Source organism: Argentina anserina, chromosome 6 (assembly GCF_933775445.1).
Source record: "Argentina anserina chromosome 6, drPotAnse1.1, whole genome shotgun sequence".
Classification (NCBI taxonomy): domain Eukaryota; kingdom Viridiplantae; phylum Streptophyta; class Magnoliopsida; order Rosales; family Rosaceae; genus Argentina; species Argentina anserina.
The window spans coordinates 35560694-35575155 of record NC_065877.1 but is presented as its reverse complement, the minus strand read 5'-3'; the positions used below and the strand labels follow the sequence as shown (position 1 = coordinate 35575155).

At 37.2% G+C, this 14462-nt stretch overlaps 1 protein-coding gene and 1 pseudogene across 1 annotated transcript; both read left to right on the top strand.

The window, feature by feature from the left end:
- Positions 1-8033: 8033 nt before the first annotated feature.
- LOC126799527 (xyloglucan glycosyltransferase 4-like) lies at positions 8034-10924 on the top strand. Its single transcript, XM_050526746.1, has 4 exons — positions 8034-9045; positions 9136-9444; positions 9549-9953; positions 10047-10924. The coding sequence occupies exons 1-4, from the start codon at positions 8452-8454 to the stop codon at positions 10680-10682; spliced, it is 1944 nt and encodes a 647-aa protein (XP_050382703.1). The 5' UTR covers positions 8034-8451; the 3' UTR covers positions 10683-10924.
- Positions 10925-12063: 1139 nt separating this feature from the next.
- LOC126797440 (uncharacterized) lies at positions 12064-13968 on the top strand (annotated as a pseudogene).
- The last annotated feature ends 494 nt before the right edge of the window (positions 13969-14462 follow it).

Sequence of the window (14462 nt, the reverse complement as noted above, 5' to 3'; positions counted from 1 at the left end):
GCTCACCTAGCTAGGTACTCTGTCGTAATTCTTAGTTTTCTTGGTATTTAGAGAACTCAAACAAAACATTGTTGGTATTTCGTATTTCTTGGTGTAGTTATAATGTGACCAATGTTTAAAAAGGCACGTTACAAGGCGCGCTTCAAGACGAGGCATTCCATTTTCGCCTCGAGACTCTCTGTCTCTCTGTCTCTCTCTCTGAGGCTTTTCATACAAAATGCGAGCCAAAGGGCGTCGCAAAGCGCGCTTTAGCATGTGAGGCGCTCCGAGGCGTCACTTGGCATCGCCTTGCGTGTTTTTTTTTTGGTACTTCACTACTACATATATAATGTTTAAAAAAAAGGGGTTCCAATGCTTGTATCATATTATGATATTTCTTTACTATTTGCATGAATAGGTAATGGTGGAGCCAATAGGAATTGTCCAACCATGGTAGAGAATGATGATGTCAAAGGGGATGCTGATACACATATGGGTTCCCATGATGATGGTATAAGGATGTTGATGCAGGGATGGGTGTCCATTTTGATAATGCAAATTATCCTCCTCACTTTGATGCTTGGGATGAATTTCATTATGATGTAGAGTTAGATTCAACGGCTCTTAGTGATGAAAAGGAAAGAAATTGGCATGAATGAAGACCATTTGATTTATTTGTTAATTTAAGATGTATGAAACTATGAATTAATGTATTTTGAATTTTCTTTATTATTTATATGAATTAAGAAATATTTATATTTTTTATATATATATTATAATATAAAATTTTAAAAAAGCGCGAAAGACTTAAGACTTTGACAAAACGTCTCGCCTCACACTTTCATCATTTTAAACATTGAGTGTGACTATTCATACAACGTTATCACTACCATCACTAAATACGCACATCAAGTAAACGCAAAGGACAAATGGAGTGCGCTTCCTAGTAAATTAGCTAAGGTCACTCTGTCATTGAAAGAGAAACATATGAGTTCATTTTATCACGTTCACTTTTATATTAAATTGTTCTAAACTAGATAGAAAGATATAAGGTGAGTAGCTATGACCCCCACACTCAGGGGCGGAGGCAGTATAGGACGAGTATAAGCATAGACCCTCACTCAAAATTTTAGTTTTAGTTCACTTTGCTGCAATTATGCCCACAATGAGATCAATTCTTTTACAGTTTTGGTTCCAAAGAAGTACGTACTCTCCCTTTTTTTCTAGTTGCATGACTTGGGCTTCAGGCTCTTTGACTAGGGTGGTTGAAACGCTGCGTACTGAATAACCATTTTCTTATTCAAGTTAAATAGATATTTTTATTTGCTGGAAAGTACTACTTGGTTATTGTAGTAGAGGCTGTTATTGTGGATTTGAATGCAGTTCTCTATCTATATTTCTTAATGAATAATGACTTGTCTCTATTGTAAGCTCTTTTATGTTAATTGCCCTCATTATAATTGGTGGTTTGATGTCAGAGCTTATTTAATCAGGTTTGTAATCCCCGTAAAATCATGGCAGTACAATTGAGCTTCTGCGTTTGTTCCTATGAGATTTATTGTATTGAATTAATTTAGAGCACTTTTAATGATGGAAATTTATATGGTGCATGTATTTATTTGTCAAAACATATTTGTGAGAACAAAAAAAAAAGTGCCCACAGTCAGTCTTTTTTCTCCCTCCGCCACTGCCCACACTCATTTCAATAGTCAAAACACGGAAGAATAAGAACTTAGGAAAATATTGACATACATTGTTTCTAATACTCCGGTCACATTAAACTAGCACGATGGCAGAATTAGTACTAATTCCTTTTCTTTCTTTTCTAAAATGGTACTTCGAATCACTCTTATAATTAAGCCCTCATATGAAAAGCATAGGTGTAATGAATATTGAAATCGGCTTTCACATCGGATTGAAAGTTCGAGAGAAAAGCGACGTACGCCACACCCACGGGAATACTTTCCGGTGAACCACATAACAGATTATTCATCTCCATCGAATCACAGCCGTTGAATCGGCACCCCCCCCAAACCAGCGAACATGATAAATCGATGACATAACATGCAACATGTATGTTGACAAATCAAGCCATCACAACGCAAAGGTCCTTCTCCACTTTAGGTGATCCTCATTTCTTATTGGTCACCCTCAACCAACTTTAGATTGAATAATAGCACACCGGAGTCAGCCCACCCCCCTTCATATATAATTCACATCAATCACATGGCTTGTCCTTTTCTCCCATACAGTGATGATTATGATCGATGAATGATGATGATGTATCCAGATTAGAGCTTAGTGTTTATATTAAGCAAATTCCAGAGAAAAAAAAACCCCTAAAGCACTCACATTACAGTCCAAACCGCTAGTTAACCAAAAAAAATACAGTCCAAACCGCTCAGGTCTCCGACGCTGACAGCAGGAAAACGACTGGTTTTGTTTGGGTGGTTTTAGGGTTTATATTAAAATAGGGACTTCTGAAAGCTACGTTTGCAGAAAAGAAACCAAGCATTGCATCTGAGTTTGACTGGGAAAGCTACGTTTGCAGAAAACAAACCAAGCATTGCATCTGAGTTTGACTGGGAAAATTATTCTTTTGTTGAAACCCAACAGACTCATCTCATTCAGGGAAATATGGGAATGGTAATTGATTAATGTAGTTTATACAAGCATTAGGCCAGGGTTTCTTTCTTTCCTTTCTACTTGGTTATGCTGTGCACTGATTTGGCTACACATGTGGCCTATCTGTTATGAATGCGACCCATCTAAATCACAGTCGGTTTCGAAAGAGAGGAAGACAACAAACATATGCGCACACGTAAATTGGTATTTATGTGTTTATCAGTCGTAACAAATTTGGATCGTACAAGTTACATGCAGCTTGATTTTATATGTATCATTATGCCCGGTCTAGCTTCTTGATTAGTTAACTTGACATGACTCGTGACGAGCTTGTTGTACATATATGGCTTAGCTAATTGAGTATTAATGTACTATAGAACAGCTCATTTCCGATGCAAATAAAACTGTTTGTACCATGATCGATAAAATTTGTTAGAGTGATGTGTTTCAGACTTTCAGGTCTTTCATTTCCACGAGACATTTTGACAAATTATTCATTTTCTCATTTCCTTTAACTACTGTTTAAAATGTTCATGTTGTCTTCTTTGGGGAGTTGGCGGAGTTGGCTATAATTGCCTCCTCATTTCTTCATGTTTTTTTTGTTGTTTCAAAAAACTTCTGCGAGTTGATAAAATGAGCAAAGAACTTATCAGAAGTTTGAGTTTCTCATGCCACAGTTGAACAATACAAAAGAGCTAATTTTGCACAATATCGTATATATTTTGCTTCATTGCTAAAATTCTTTGTATGTATGTACACTAGCTAGTAAGATACACCACTTTTCCTCAAGGAGCTAGCTAGCTAGGTTTAGATCAATGCGCTTGGCATGTAGATCAATACAACATTAATTGTTTAGATGCAGTCAATATCAAAAATGACTCTTAGCAGTAGTACATCGATCGATCGTATGGCCATCAGTCTGGTCTATGCATGCCCATCTTCCTTACTCTAAATCTATACGGCTATACCTAACCTGTGAATAAACTATGGCTACGAGAATCAGTGAACTCATGTCTCTAAGTTTCGAAGACCGGCTAGATTTGAAGTTTCTTTAATTTGTCTCTTGGTCCAATTAGATTTGGTTCTTGGTTGTTAATACTTAATACCTTCCAACGCATTCTGCTGTAACGTACATGGTTTATGGCCATGGTGAATTGGTGATCGATTTCAGAGACATTATTTAGCACAATTAATATAGATCAGAGAGGTCCAAACTCAATTATATATAGTAATATAGCAAATAGGTAAGTCAAGAATCAAGAACGAAACCTGAGATCGAGTATTTCTGGTAACAATTTAATTTAACTTTTCTTAAGAGTTAAGAGTCAATACAATACAAAGGGCAATGTCATAGGAATCAATCGTGCACACCAAACAGAACCGAGCAAAACAAAACAATTATTTGCATATATAACCATCATGACGTTTATATTTAAAAATCACACCAACACATTTAATATGCAAGACACATAGGAAAACACATTCAATTGTTGAAAAAAAAAACTGAGGAAAACTTTCAAGGTAGAACTTTGACATAATTGTATAAAGATTGAAATTTTGAGATGGCATGGCATGGGGCGGGTTTATATTGAAAGGGACAGAAGATGGTAGATGACATATGAATAGATTTGGGATAATAGTGGTAGACACGGCACTGATTTATGTTGCCTCAATAACAATGTTCTCTAGATGTTTCATCTGATGTGGTAAACATTGCTTTCATAATCTAACAATCACGATTCAGTAAACAACGACCCGCTCTTTGTCTGGACCAAGTCTTTGCTTCATCTACTTCTCTTTAAGTCGGTCTTAGTTTTGATCATCATTTTGGTGGCCGGAAGATCGATCTTGGGCCTTTTCCATATTGGATTAAATTGATCTACTATTAAGGTTTACCTTGAAATATTAAGCCAATCACAGAGATCACAATCCACTAGATCGCTACCGTAACAATAGGCCCAATTAGCCACAAACACATTCACTATGATTATTGAGGTAATATAATTGATATGAACATCACATACGTACAGCATACCTCGAGGATGACAATGAAGCTAGCGCTACGTACGGCGGCAGCTGAAAGGAGAACCTCGCCATTAGCATCTTTTCTAGTACTCCTTGAGCTAAATCGATCTTCATTGAGTTCGCGCATCTTACAGCTTTTTCTTTAGGGCTGAACTATGCCAATGCCAACCTTAAAATCTTAAAAACTTCATTCTTCTAATTGAGCTCTTTTTCGCCAAATAGTTTCGTTCCCCCTCTTGTGAAGTAGAACTTTGATGATTCAGTCTGTCATCTCGACTGAGTTTCTATTGGCTTTGGTATTCTCAAACATCTACGAAATGCTCTCTCATTGATGCATTGGGAGCTTTTCTTCATCATTCTATCTTGGTGACATAAGCTTTTGCTATTCGAGAGGGAATACACACTTCTCTCGATCACTGCTTCTGTCACATTCAAGAGGGAGGTGATTCAATTCACAGATCTTAGCGGATATATTGTCTGAATGACCGTTGTTCAATTCAAGTACGCTGTGGAGAATCGGCTCTTTGGTGAAAGATATTCAGCATCTCATGACTTCTACTTTCTCCTCCATCGTGTTTCGGCAAGTTATTTATCATTTCTACAATGCATGTCCAATTATGATCGGGTTATTTATCACTTCAGTGGTTTCATAATTGATCGGCTTGGAAACTAACGGTTCCTGATCGAAGTCCTGATAAGCATCCCGCTAGCTACCTTTCCTAGTACACCGTACCCCACTGCAATAGACACAAAGCTAATGATTTTGTCAGCGATCAGATCACCGGTCTATTACCAGGTCACCCTTTTGTCGAATTTGTAGCTGGCTATGTGTCTAGTTGGTCTCTTATAACACATGAAGATATATGACATGGCGAAGTAATTCGACCTTGTCGAACTTGTGGATTGCCATCTGGTTGTCGATCTTATATTTATTTGTTCTCTACTGTACTTAGTTTCTCTATCAACAGTGATGAATCTGAAGCTTATGTGTGCATGTATCAATTGATGGATGGATCAGGGATGTACATACTACTACTGTTAGCCTGATAGATAGCGATTATGCATGGCGACTGATCTCTGTAATGGACGGTAGCCACTGCATCTATGTGTAACTTTCAGAACGTTGCTAATTTTTGGTTGTGTTACGTACGTACGTACATGTGTTACTAATGATCTGTGTCCCTGTTCGAAAAGAACTTGTACCTATGTGTCTATATATAATCGGTACTCTCTCAATTAATTCTTCGATTAGATTCTGACATCAGTATCGATCAACTACAAAATTGTGTTGTATTAGAATAATTTTGATTGACATGTACGTATTTCGAATTGATGTTGATGGTGAGCTCGCTCACCTATGCTGTCATGCAACAATTTACCGACGTTAATTTCACATTGTCACGACGTAAGTAATGTAACAACAGATACAGTAAATATTTTAGTCTCAACAATGGCATATATATGACTATGAGTAATTAGGAAGATGGCGAATATATGCATGCATATCCCCTTCAATCTCTATGATATATCGACCTTTTAAACAAACATAAAGTACTATAATTATGTTGATGAATCAGAGACTCAGATCTGAAGGATTGTTGGGTAATGGTTAGCTAGTTGGCCGGGATTAATATAATTCAGCTGGATTAGTCTGCACCTTAAAGCCATTCAGGCCAATGATTTATGGCTCATGCAACGTAATTAACTACAATCTTAATTAGAGGATCGCGCACATGAAGCACATACCTGTATATATACTTATATTTGTTCTGAACTTTCAGATCGATGTTACATAGATCATAGTATATTAATAAAAAGACGAGAGATTTAATCAACGAAACGATGTTATTTATAGAATTATAGAGACCAATGACCAATCCCAGACTCCCAGTCCGCTAAGGTCGCAGCACAGCCAGCACTACCCCCAGTCGATTCTGCATAGAATAATTCCTGCCCTGTCCAGCTCCCTTACATGGAATTAACTCAATTGTAGTAGAGTACTAGTGAGTGTAGCTACCAAGCATATATAAGTAGTTTGATCACATCTATGTGACTATGCCGGACAACACATTCCATGTTATTCTTGAGATTGAGTGTGGGCTCGATCAATATCAATCTTCTGGTTTAAGATAGCGGTGCCCTAGCTAAATCGATCTAGAGCACTGCTAATACTCCACCAGAGAGGCAGTTGTCTTGGCTCAGTTGGGATGGGGACTTCGGGTGCGGGAGTCATATATATTAGTGATATTACAAGCCATCAAACACGACTAGTTTACTTGATTTCATTACATATCTCCACCGCTAATCTAAACCAAAGTTAGTTAATTAATAAATAATATGTAGTTAAAGTATATACGAGTGCAAAGTCAAATGACGTCTCCATATAGGAGCTTAGTTTTGCATTCACAGCCATCATGCATCAGAGTTAGGAATAGTTATATTAGTCTCTGCTTCTACAGGGTCCAAGAATAACGCAGTAACGTGCGCCTTGGTTTTGACTTTCTCCAACTGATCTGTGACGTTCTGTGTTGATTTTTCTAAAACACGTTTCAAAACCTAACTAGAACAGTTGTTCATGCGTGCATGTTCGACATCCATCAATAGAAATGAATAATACAGTTTGATTTTCTCAAATTTAGATTACTCTTTCTTGGTGATCAGGTACAGTATGAACATCCATACCCTTTGGAACGTTCCCAATCTTCTAACTTTATTCAAATTCGAAATTTCCAATTATGCGTTGGTATTGTTTCATATGGAAATTTTGTAGTTCTTGACTATTTTGAAAAGTTTTCTTTGAAATAATTTATCAAACACTTATTCTTATGTTTAATCACATTATAATGTAATCAATAGCGATTTATTATAATATCAAAAAAAGATAGTGATCTATTAGAATTGAGACCATTGCAATCTGCTAACTCGATCAGCTAGATCAATAAAATAGTGACACTTTCGTGGCTCTTTAACAACGTTTATTTTACATATGATATGAAGACACGCCCGGTTAATTTCATTCAATTTGTGAAAAGTTTACATTAGCATGTTGCAACGGGACTGCGGGAGGATATAGAAGTTCAACTCTTTATTCAAAGTAACTAGTGTAATATAATCTTTCTGATCCAACGACGGTTTACTTCAGTGGGATGGTAAAAAGGTCTGGTGAGCAAGACTCATTCAACAAGGACGTCTAAAATTAATCAAGATAAACTGCACAGCTTTTATTCGTAAAAACGGTAAAATTCCAAAAGAGGTGGCACCGAAACTTCTATGCAAGTGAAGTGAAGGTGTCCAAGAGCAGACAAGAACCTCTTTTACATGTGGGCAAAGTGGATGATCTGTAACCTGGTTGTTTCCATTATTCTTTATATTAATTCATTATCATTTTACCAGATGATAACCCAGGTGCTTGATTGTTCCTTAAGAACACCGGCCTGTTTACTTTAAACAATTCAAACAAAGTTGACGCCTTTGCAATTCTTTATTACTGTTTCCTGGTAATTCGCTAGTTACCATATATAGATTTAATCATGAATTTTTTGATGATGCACCTTCCATTTCTCACCCACAGCCTTTATGAAGTTTCTATATCTGCCTCTCTTGCTCCATTTGTACTCTTCAACTGCACCAATATAAGCCTTAAAAGCCTTTGAGGACTGAGTTCATGCTCTCACTGATCTCTCTCTAAGAGATCCCCAGATTTTCTTTTTTGGTTCTTTTCAAATGGTTTCTGTCTTCCATAACATATAATACACCCAGTTCATCTTTCAGTTTCAAGATTTGATCTTGGGAACTTTTTTTCTTCATTGGTTTCTGAAGAAAATGGCTCCAAACAACTCAGTTGCAGTCTCGATTGAGAACTCTTTCTCAAAGACCAAGTCTTTCGAGAAGCAGAAAGCAGCGAGCACCAAGCAGTTCACATGGGTTCTTCTTCTCAAAGTCAACAGAATCTTTGCTTGTCTCTCATGGCTTCCAATGGCATTCAGAAAACGCATTAGTTCATCAGATATGAGCGATGAGGAGCCGAGAAATCGAGGGAAGTTGTATAGATTTATTCAGGCATTTCTTGTTTTGTCAATTGTGGCTTTGGGAGTTGAAGTGATTGCTCATTACAAGAACTGGAACTTGAATCTGGTTCATCATCCTTGGGAGGTTCAGGGTCTGCTGCACTGGTCCTATATGGCTTGGTTGTCTTTCAGAGTCGACTATATTGCCCCTGTGGCTATATTCCTCTCGAAATTTTGTATTGTATTGTTCTTGATTCAATCTCTTGATAGATTAGTTTTGTGTCTTGGATGTTTCTGGATCAAATTCAAGAAGATAAAGCCAAGGATTGAGCCGGAAGCATATGATGTTGAAGACCCTTCTAGCTTCCCAATGGTCCTTCTTCAGATTCCCATGTGCAATGAGAGAGAGGTAACAAAACAAACTATCATTACTTTTTTGCCATGAAAAGTCCTTGTGTTGGATTCTTATGTTTGTTTCGGCTTTGTTAAATTTCTTCAGGTGTATGAACAATCCATTGCAGCCGCGTGCCAGATGGATTGGCCAAGAGACAGACTTTTGATTCAAGTTTTAGACGACTCAGACGACATAATCCTGCAGAATTTGATCCAGGATGAAATTTCTTCATGGAATCAGAAAGGTGTCAACATTATCTATAGGCATAGATTGATCAGAACAGGGTACAAAGCTGGGAATCTTAAATCTGCCATGGGTTGTGAGTATGTCAAAGACTACGAGTTTGTGGCAATTTTTGATGCTGATTTCACACCCAATCCTGATTTCCTTAAACTCACTGTTCCTCATTTCAAGGTGATTGATTGACTAGTTGACTACTTATTCTGATATGTTATATGTTTTCTACACATAGATGAAGTGTTGTACTGTATTCTAACAATGATTGATCTTTTTCACAGGGAAACCCAGAATTAGGCCTAGTCCAGGCTAGGTGGTCCTTTGTGAACAAGGATGAGAATTTACTTACAAGGCTGCAAAACATTAACTTGTGCTTCCATTTTGAAGTGGAGCAGCAAGTGAATGGTGTTTTTCTAAATTTTTTCGGGTTCAACGGAACCGCTGGAGTTTGGAGGATTAAGGCTTTGGAAGAGTCAGGAGGTTGGCTAGAGAGGACAACAGTCGAAGACATGGACATTGCAGTTCGAGCACACTTGAATGGATGGAAATTCATATTCCTCAATGATGTAGAAGCCCTCTGTGAGTTACCAGAGTCTTATGAAGCTTACAAGAAGCAACAGCACCGATGGCATTCGGGTCCGATGCAGCTCTTCAGATTATGCCTTCCAGCTATCTTAACTTCCAAGGTTTGTTTTTCACCCTTTATTAGTGTTTTGGTTTAGTGATTCCAAAGTTTGTCATTGCAAGTGTGTAACAGTATCTTCATTACAATTGTGCAGATATCTATATTCAAGAAGGCTAACTTGATATTTCTGTTCTTTCTTTTGAGGAAGCTAATTCTTCCCTTTTACTCATTCACATTGTTCTGTATCATACTTCCATTGACCATGTTCATTCCTGAGGCTGAACTTCCCCTTTGGGTTATTTGTTATGTGCCCATTTTCATGTCCTTCCTAAACATTTTACCATCCCCAAAATCTTTCCCTTTCTTAGTCCCATACTTACTCTTTGAGAACACAATGTCCGTGACAAAATTCAATGCCATGGTCTCCGGCCTATTTCAACTGGGAAGTTCTTATGAGTGGGTGGTCACAAAGAAGACTGGAAGATCATCTGAATCAGATTTGTTTGCGCTTGCTGAAAGGGAATCGTCAGGTGAAGAGAAGATCCTAAGGAGGAACTCCGAGTCTGGTTTGGAATTGTTGAGCAAACTCAAGGAACAAGAAGTAGCACCTCCCAAGAAGAAGAAGAAAAATGGGATCTACAGGAAAGAGCTTGCTCTTGCTTTTCTCTTACTCACAGCATCAGCAAGAAGCTTCCTATCAGCTCATGGAGTTCACTTCTATTTTTTGCTTTTCCAAGGCTTGTCCTTTCTTGTTGTAGGCTTGGACTTAATAGGTGAGCAGGTTAGCTAAAAGCTTCAAACAAAGTTCAATTCCCCCCAGTTATTCTTTGATAGGTTTGTTGAACTTTAAGAGACATATTTCAAGCTCTTTGTTGTTCAAAGCGGGATTCAATTACATATAGACACAATTACCATTTTCCCATTTGAAATAGAAGGTATTCAAGGTAATATGCCTGATATAAATATCAAGTTAACTGTACAATGGTTTTTGTAATATGTGAAAATAATGACACATTTCAGTTATTTTTTTCATTGTTGTATGAAACTGTTACATTCCTCTCACATCAGAACAACAACATCAAACAAAGTGTCAAACCAATCACACCAACAAAACAGAATTGGATTTTCCCGATAGGCAGCAAAGCACAATCAAAGGAGGAGAAGACAAAGAATCCTTGTCATTTGGATTGAATCTCTCTATATTTTGGAGTGTTTCTGGTTGTCATATCTCATATGCAAGCATGTTACATGTCTGCTTTTGGGGACAGTATATCTGTAAAGATTTACAAATTAACAAGAACCTAATTACCTAAATTAGCATTGGGCCTATAATTAGGCATGGGCCCAAATCTGCAGTCAGCCCATAATGTGCATTTTACTGTGAAAACAGTCACTGATCTTGAGGAGTCAAGTTGTTCTGCCATGGGTCAGTAAAGTCCAGTCAAGTAGTGCAGTTTGAGCAGGGCTATAAATAGGTTTGAGCCGATCGTGTTCGACTCGTGTTTGGTTTGTTTTTAGCCCGTTCGACTCGAGCTCGTAAAGTTAAATAAGCCGAGTTTGACCTTAATATTTAGCCCGACCTTGAAAAAGAGTCGAGTTTGAACAACAAGTATTCGACTCGTTTAACTCGAGAGTTATGTCAAGTTTGTTAAAAACTCGGCTCATTTATTATTTCAGCTTGACTTATTAACTTTTATAGTATATATAAATTACAACTTTTATATAAGAAATAATATTAAAAATATAATATTAGTCCGAAAGAGTTGAAATATTTCTTTTTAGAATAATTAGTTAAAAACTTTAAGCTCTATAACAAGTTTGATTTGTTATTTTTAGTTTATTACAAATAAAGGGAATTTTGTGTAATGCTATGACATTAGATTCTGAATTTTCTTTTTAATTTCTAAATTTTAAATTTTAATTTCATATGATTCAAGCCGGCTCAATTTGAGTTTGATCTAATCTAATAAAATAAGTCGACCCGAACCAAGCTCGAGCTTTTTCAAACCGAGTCGAGCCGAGCTTGAACATGAAGCATAAAAATTAAATTTTAGCCCGGCTCGAGCTCAATCGAATAAAAACAAAATAAACATGAACAACCTAGTATTCGGTAAGTTTGAGTTCAACTACTTATGGGTTGTTCAAAGTACACTTAGAGAATTTAAGGTTCAATGGAGGAAGAGAAGGATGTTTTTTATGTTGTTCGAAATGGAGATGTGGTCGGCATATATAAAAGTTTGAAGGATTGCCAAAACCAAGCTGGTTCCTCGGTAAAGTTTTGATCTTTCAGTTCTTTATAATTTGATTACTCTCACTGCTCGATCAAGTTTAAAATTTTGATTTGATTTAATTGTTGGGTTTTGTTTATTTTGTTGAAATCACTGTGACTTGTTTTTTTGTAGCATGCAACTGAAATTTCTTGCTGCATTGTATAGTTATGGTGAATTGGTGATGAGTATAGTGTACCTTTCTGATTGTTGATGAAATAATATGCTCTACTGGACAACGTTTTAAGATGACTAGTTTTGTTAAGAACTTAATGTTTTGTTTTTAGGTAAGCAATCCTTCTGTAAGTGTGTTTAAAAAAAGGGTATGATTTGCCTAAGGAGGCCGAGGAGTACCTTGTATCTCTCGGACTTAAGAGTGCTTCATATACTATCAGCGCTAGACCGCTAGTGATGTGAAAGATGGTTTGTTTGGAAGCCTTGTTTCTTGTCCTTACCAGGTTTGATTTGATTGATTTCATGTGTTCAAGTTTCTGTTAGTTATCAGTCTTCTCCATAACAAGTCATGTGGAATTAGGTGTAGTATGATAGACAGTTTTTTGTTTGGTCACTCATTTTATCATTTGGGTATTTATTGTGATCCTTCAGCAGCCAGCATCATCTGTGGCAAGTTCAGGTGTCAGTGACCCTCCACGAAAGAGATTGCCTATTGATGTAAGTTTCATTTGCAACATGGAAATTTTGTGCTGGCCTGATTAGCTTAAATATCCAGACATCTATATTTTGGCTAGATTATGGAGTTGGATCGATCAATTTATTGATTTCTATTCTGTAGATGACGATTTCCTCGGCTTCAAGTGTTTCTTTGCATAAGCATTTTAAAGCTGATAGTTGTAGTCAAACTCGAGTAATTTCTTCTACAGGTGTAAGTTCCCTTATGTCACCACTTGATATCACAATTTTGTATTCAATGACCAATGCTGTATGCCTATATGTCTATACATGATATTAATAACTTATTATGGTGATGTAATTGGTTTTCCTAAAATGTGCCTCATTTATGTCTTCATCCAGCAATCCTGCACACTTGAGTTTGATGGTGCTTCAAAAGGAAATCCTGGACTATCTGGTGCAGGAGCTGTACTTCGTGCTGAAGACGGGAGTGTGGTACGTGAAATTTATGATAATATGTGAATCTCTTTGCATATATATTTTTGTTTTCCGGTAAGCATGGATCTCTTTATAATATTGTGATTATTATAGTTATATTGGCTGCGGGAAGGGGTGGGCATCGCAACAAATAACGTTGCTGAATATCGAGCTGTAATTCTAGGACTGAATATAATCACATTCGTGTTCAGGGAGACTCTAAACTTGTCTGCTGCCAGGTTTGTATATGTTCGACCATTTACATGTTCCCCCTTTGTTACATGTGCAGTGAGCACTCTGATGGTGTATTTGTCTATTCTCATCTGAGGATTCAGACAGATTCAGGGCACCTGGAAAACGAAGAATCAGAATATGGCGGATCTGTGCCAAGTGGCCAAGCAGCTTAAGGACAAGTTTACTTCTTTTGAGATCAATCATGTTCTCAGGGGTATGTTCAGTTGTATGTCACACAAATTTTCCTATGTGAAAAGATTCCAGTTGGAATGAAGTTGAACTCGTTTTGATTAATAGCACAAACACATAAATTATGAGGTGTATGTTCTTTGGTTTCTGCTATATTCATTCAATTTTCTGTTTCTAAACAATCATGATATGCTTACTGTGCAGGAATTCAATGCCGAGGCTGATGGTCTACCAAACCGGGCAATAAATCTCAGAGGTGAGTGGCTTCCAGTTCACTGAGTTCGTTTATCCTTTTTCATTAGATTTGATTTGAACTCATATGCGTAAGCAGACGGACAAGTGGAAGTGGAATCATAGCACAGTAGCGTCAAATGTTCAGAAGGCGAACACCAGAGAGAATCAGAAATTCAGATTCTGTGTGCTTAAGATGTCTAATGCACTGGTCTGATTTAAGTAGCCGAAGACTCCCTTCTCACTCTGATTGCTAGGTTTATGTAAAATTTGCTCTGGTAATTTAGAACCCCAAATTGTAAGGTTGTTATTATAATAGACACTTCTTTATGTTTCTTTTCTCAGTAGACAGATTTCAACTGATAGCTAGGCATTAATTCATTGGACCAATAAAATTTATATCATGCTCTACCTGTTTCTCTCGAGCCTAGAAATACCATCCTGTTGAAAACTAACCAGAGACAACTGATTGCAATCTCAGTCTCGCCATTCTCAGCTCTAACTCAGAACCATTCCCTCGCAATGTATGTTTTTCTCCTACC

What these genes read in the sequence shown, in the direction of transcription:
- LOC126799527 (XM_050526746.1), top strand. Translation starts at nt 8,452, where the DNA reads ATGGCTCCAAACAACTCAGTTGCAGTCTCGATTGAGAACTCTTTCTCA. An exon ending in CCATGTGCAATGAGAGAGAG is followed by an intron (nt 9,046 to 9,135) that starts GTAACAAAACAA and finishes AAATTTCTTCAG; the next exon opens with GTGTATGAACAATCCATTGC. An exon ending in TCACTGTTCCTCATTTCAAG is followed by an intron (nt 9,445 to 9,548) that starts GTGATTGATTGA and finishes TCTTTTTCACAG; the next exon opens with GGAAACCCAGAATTAGGCCT.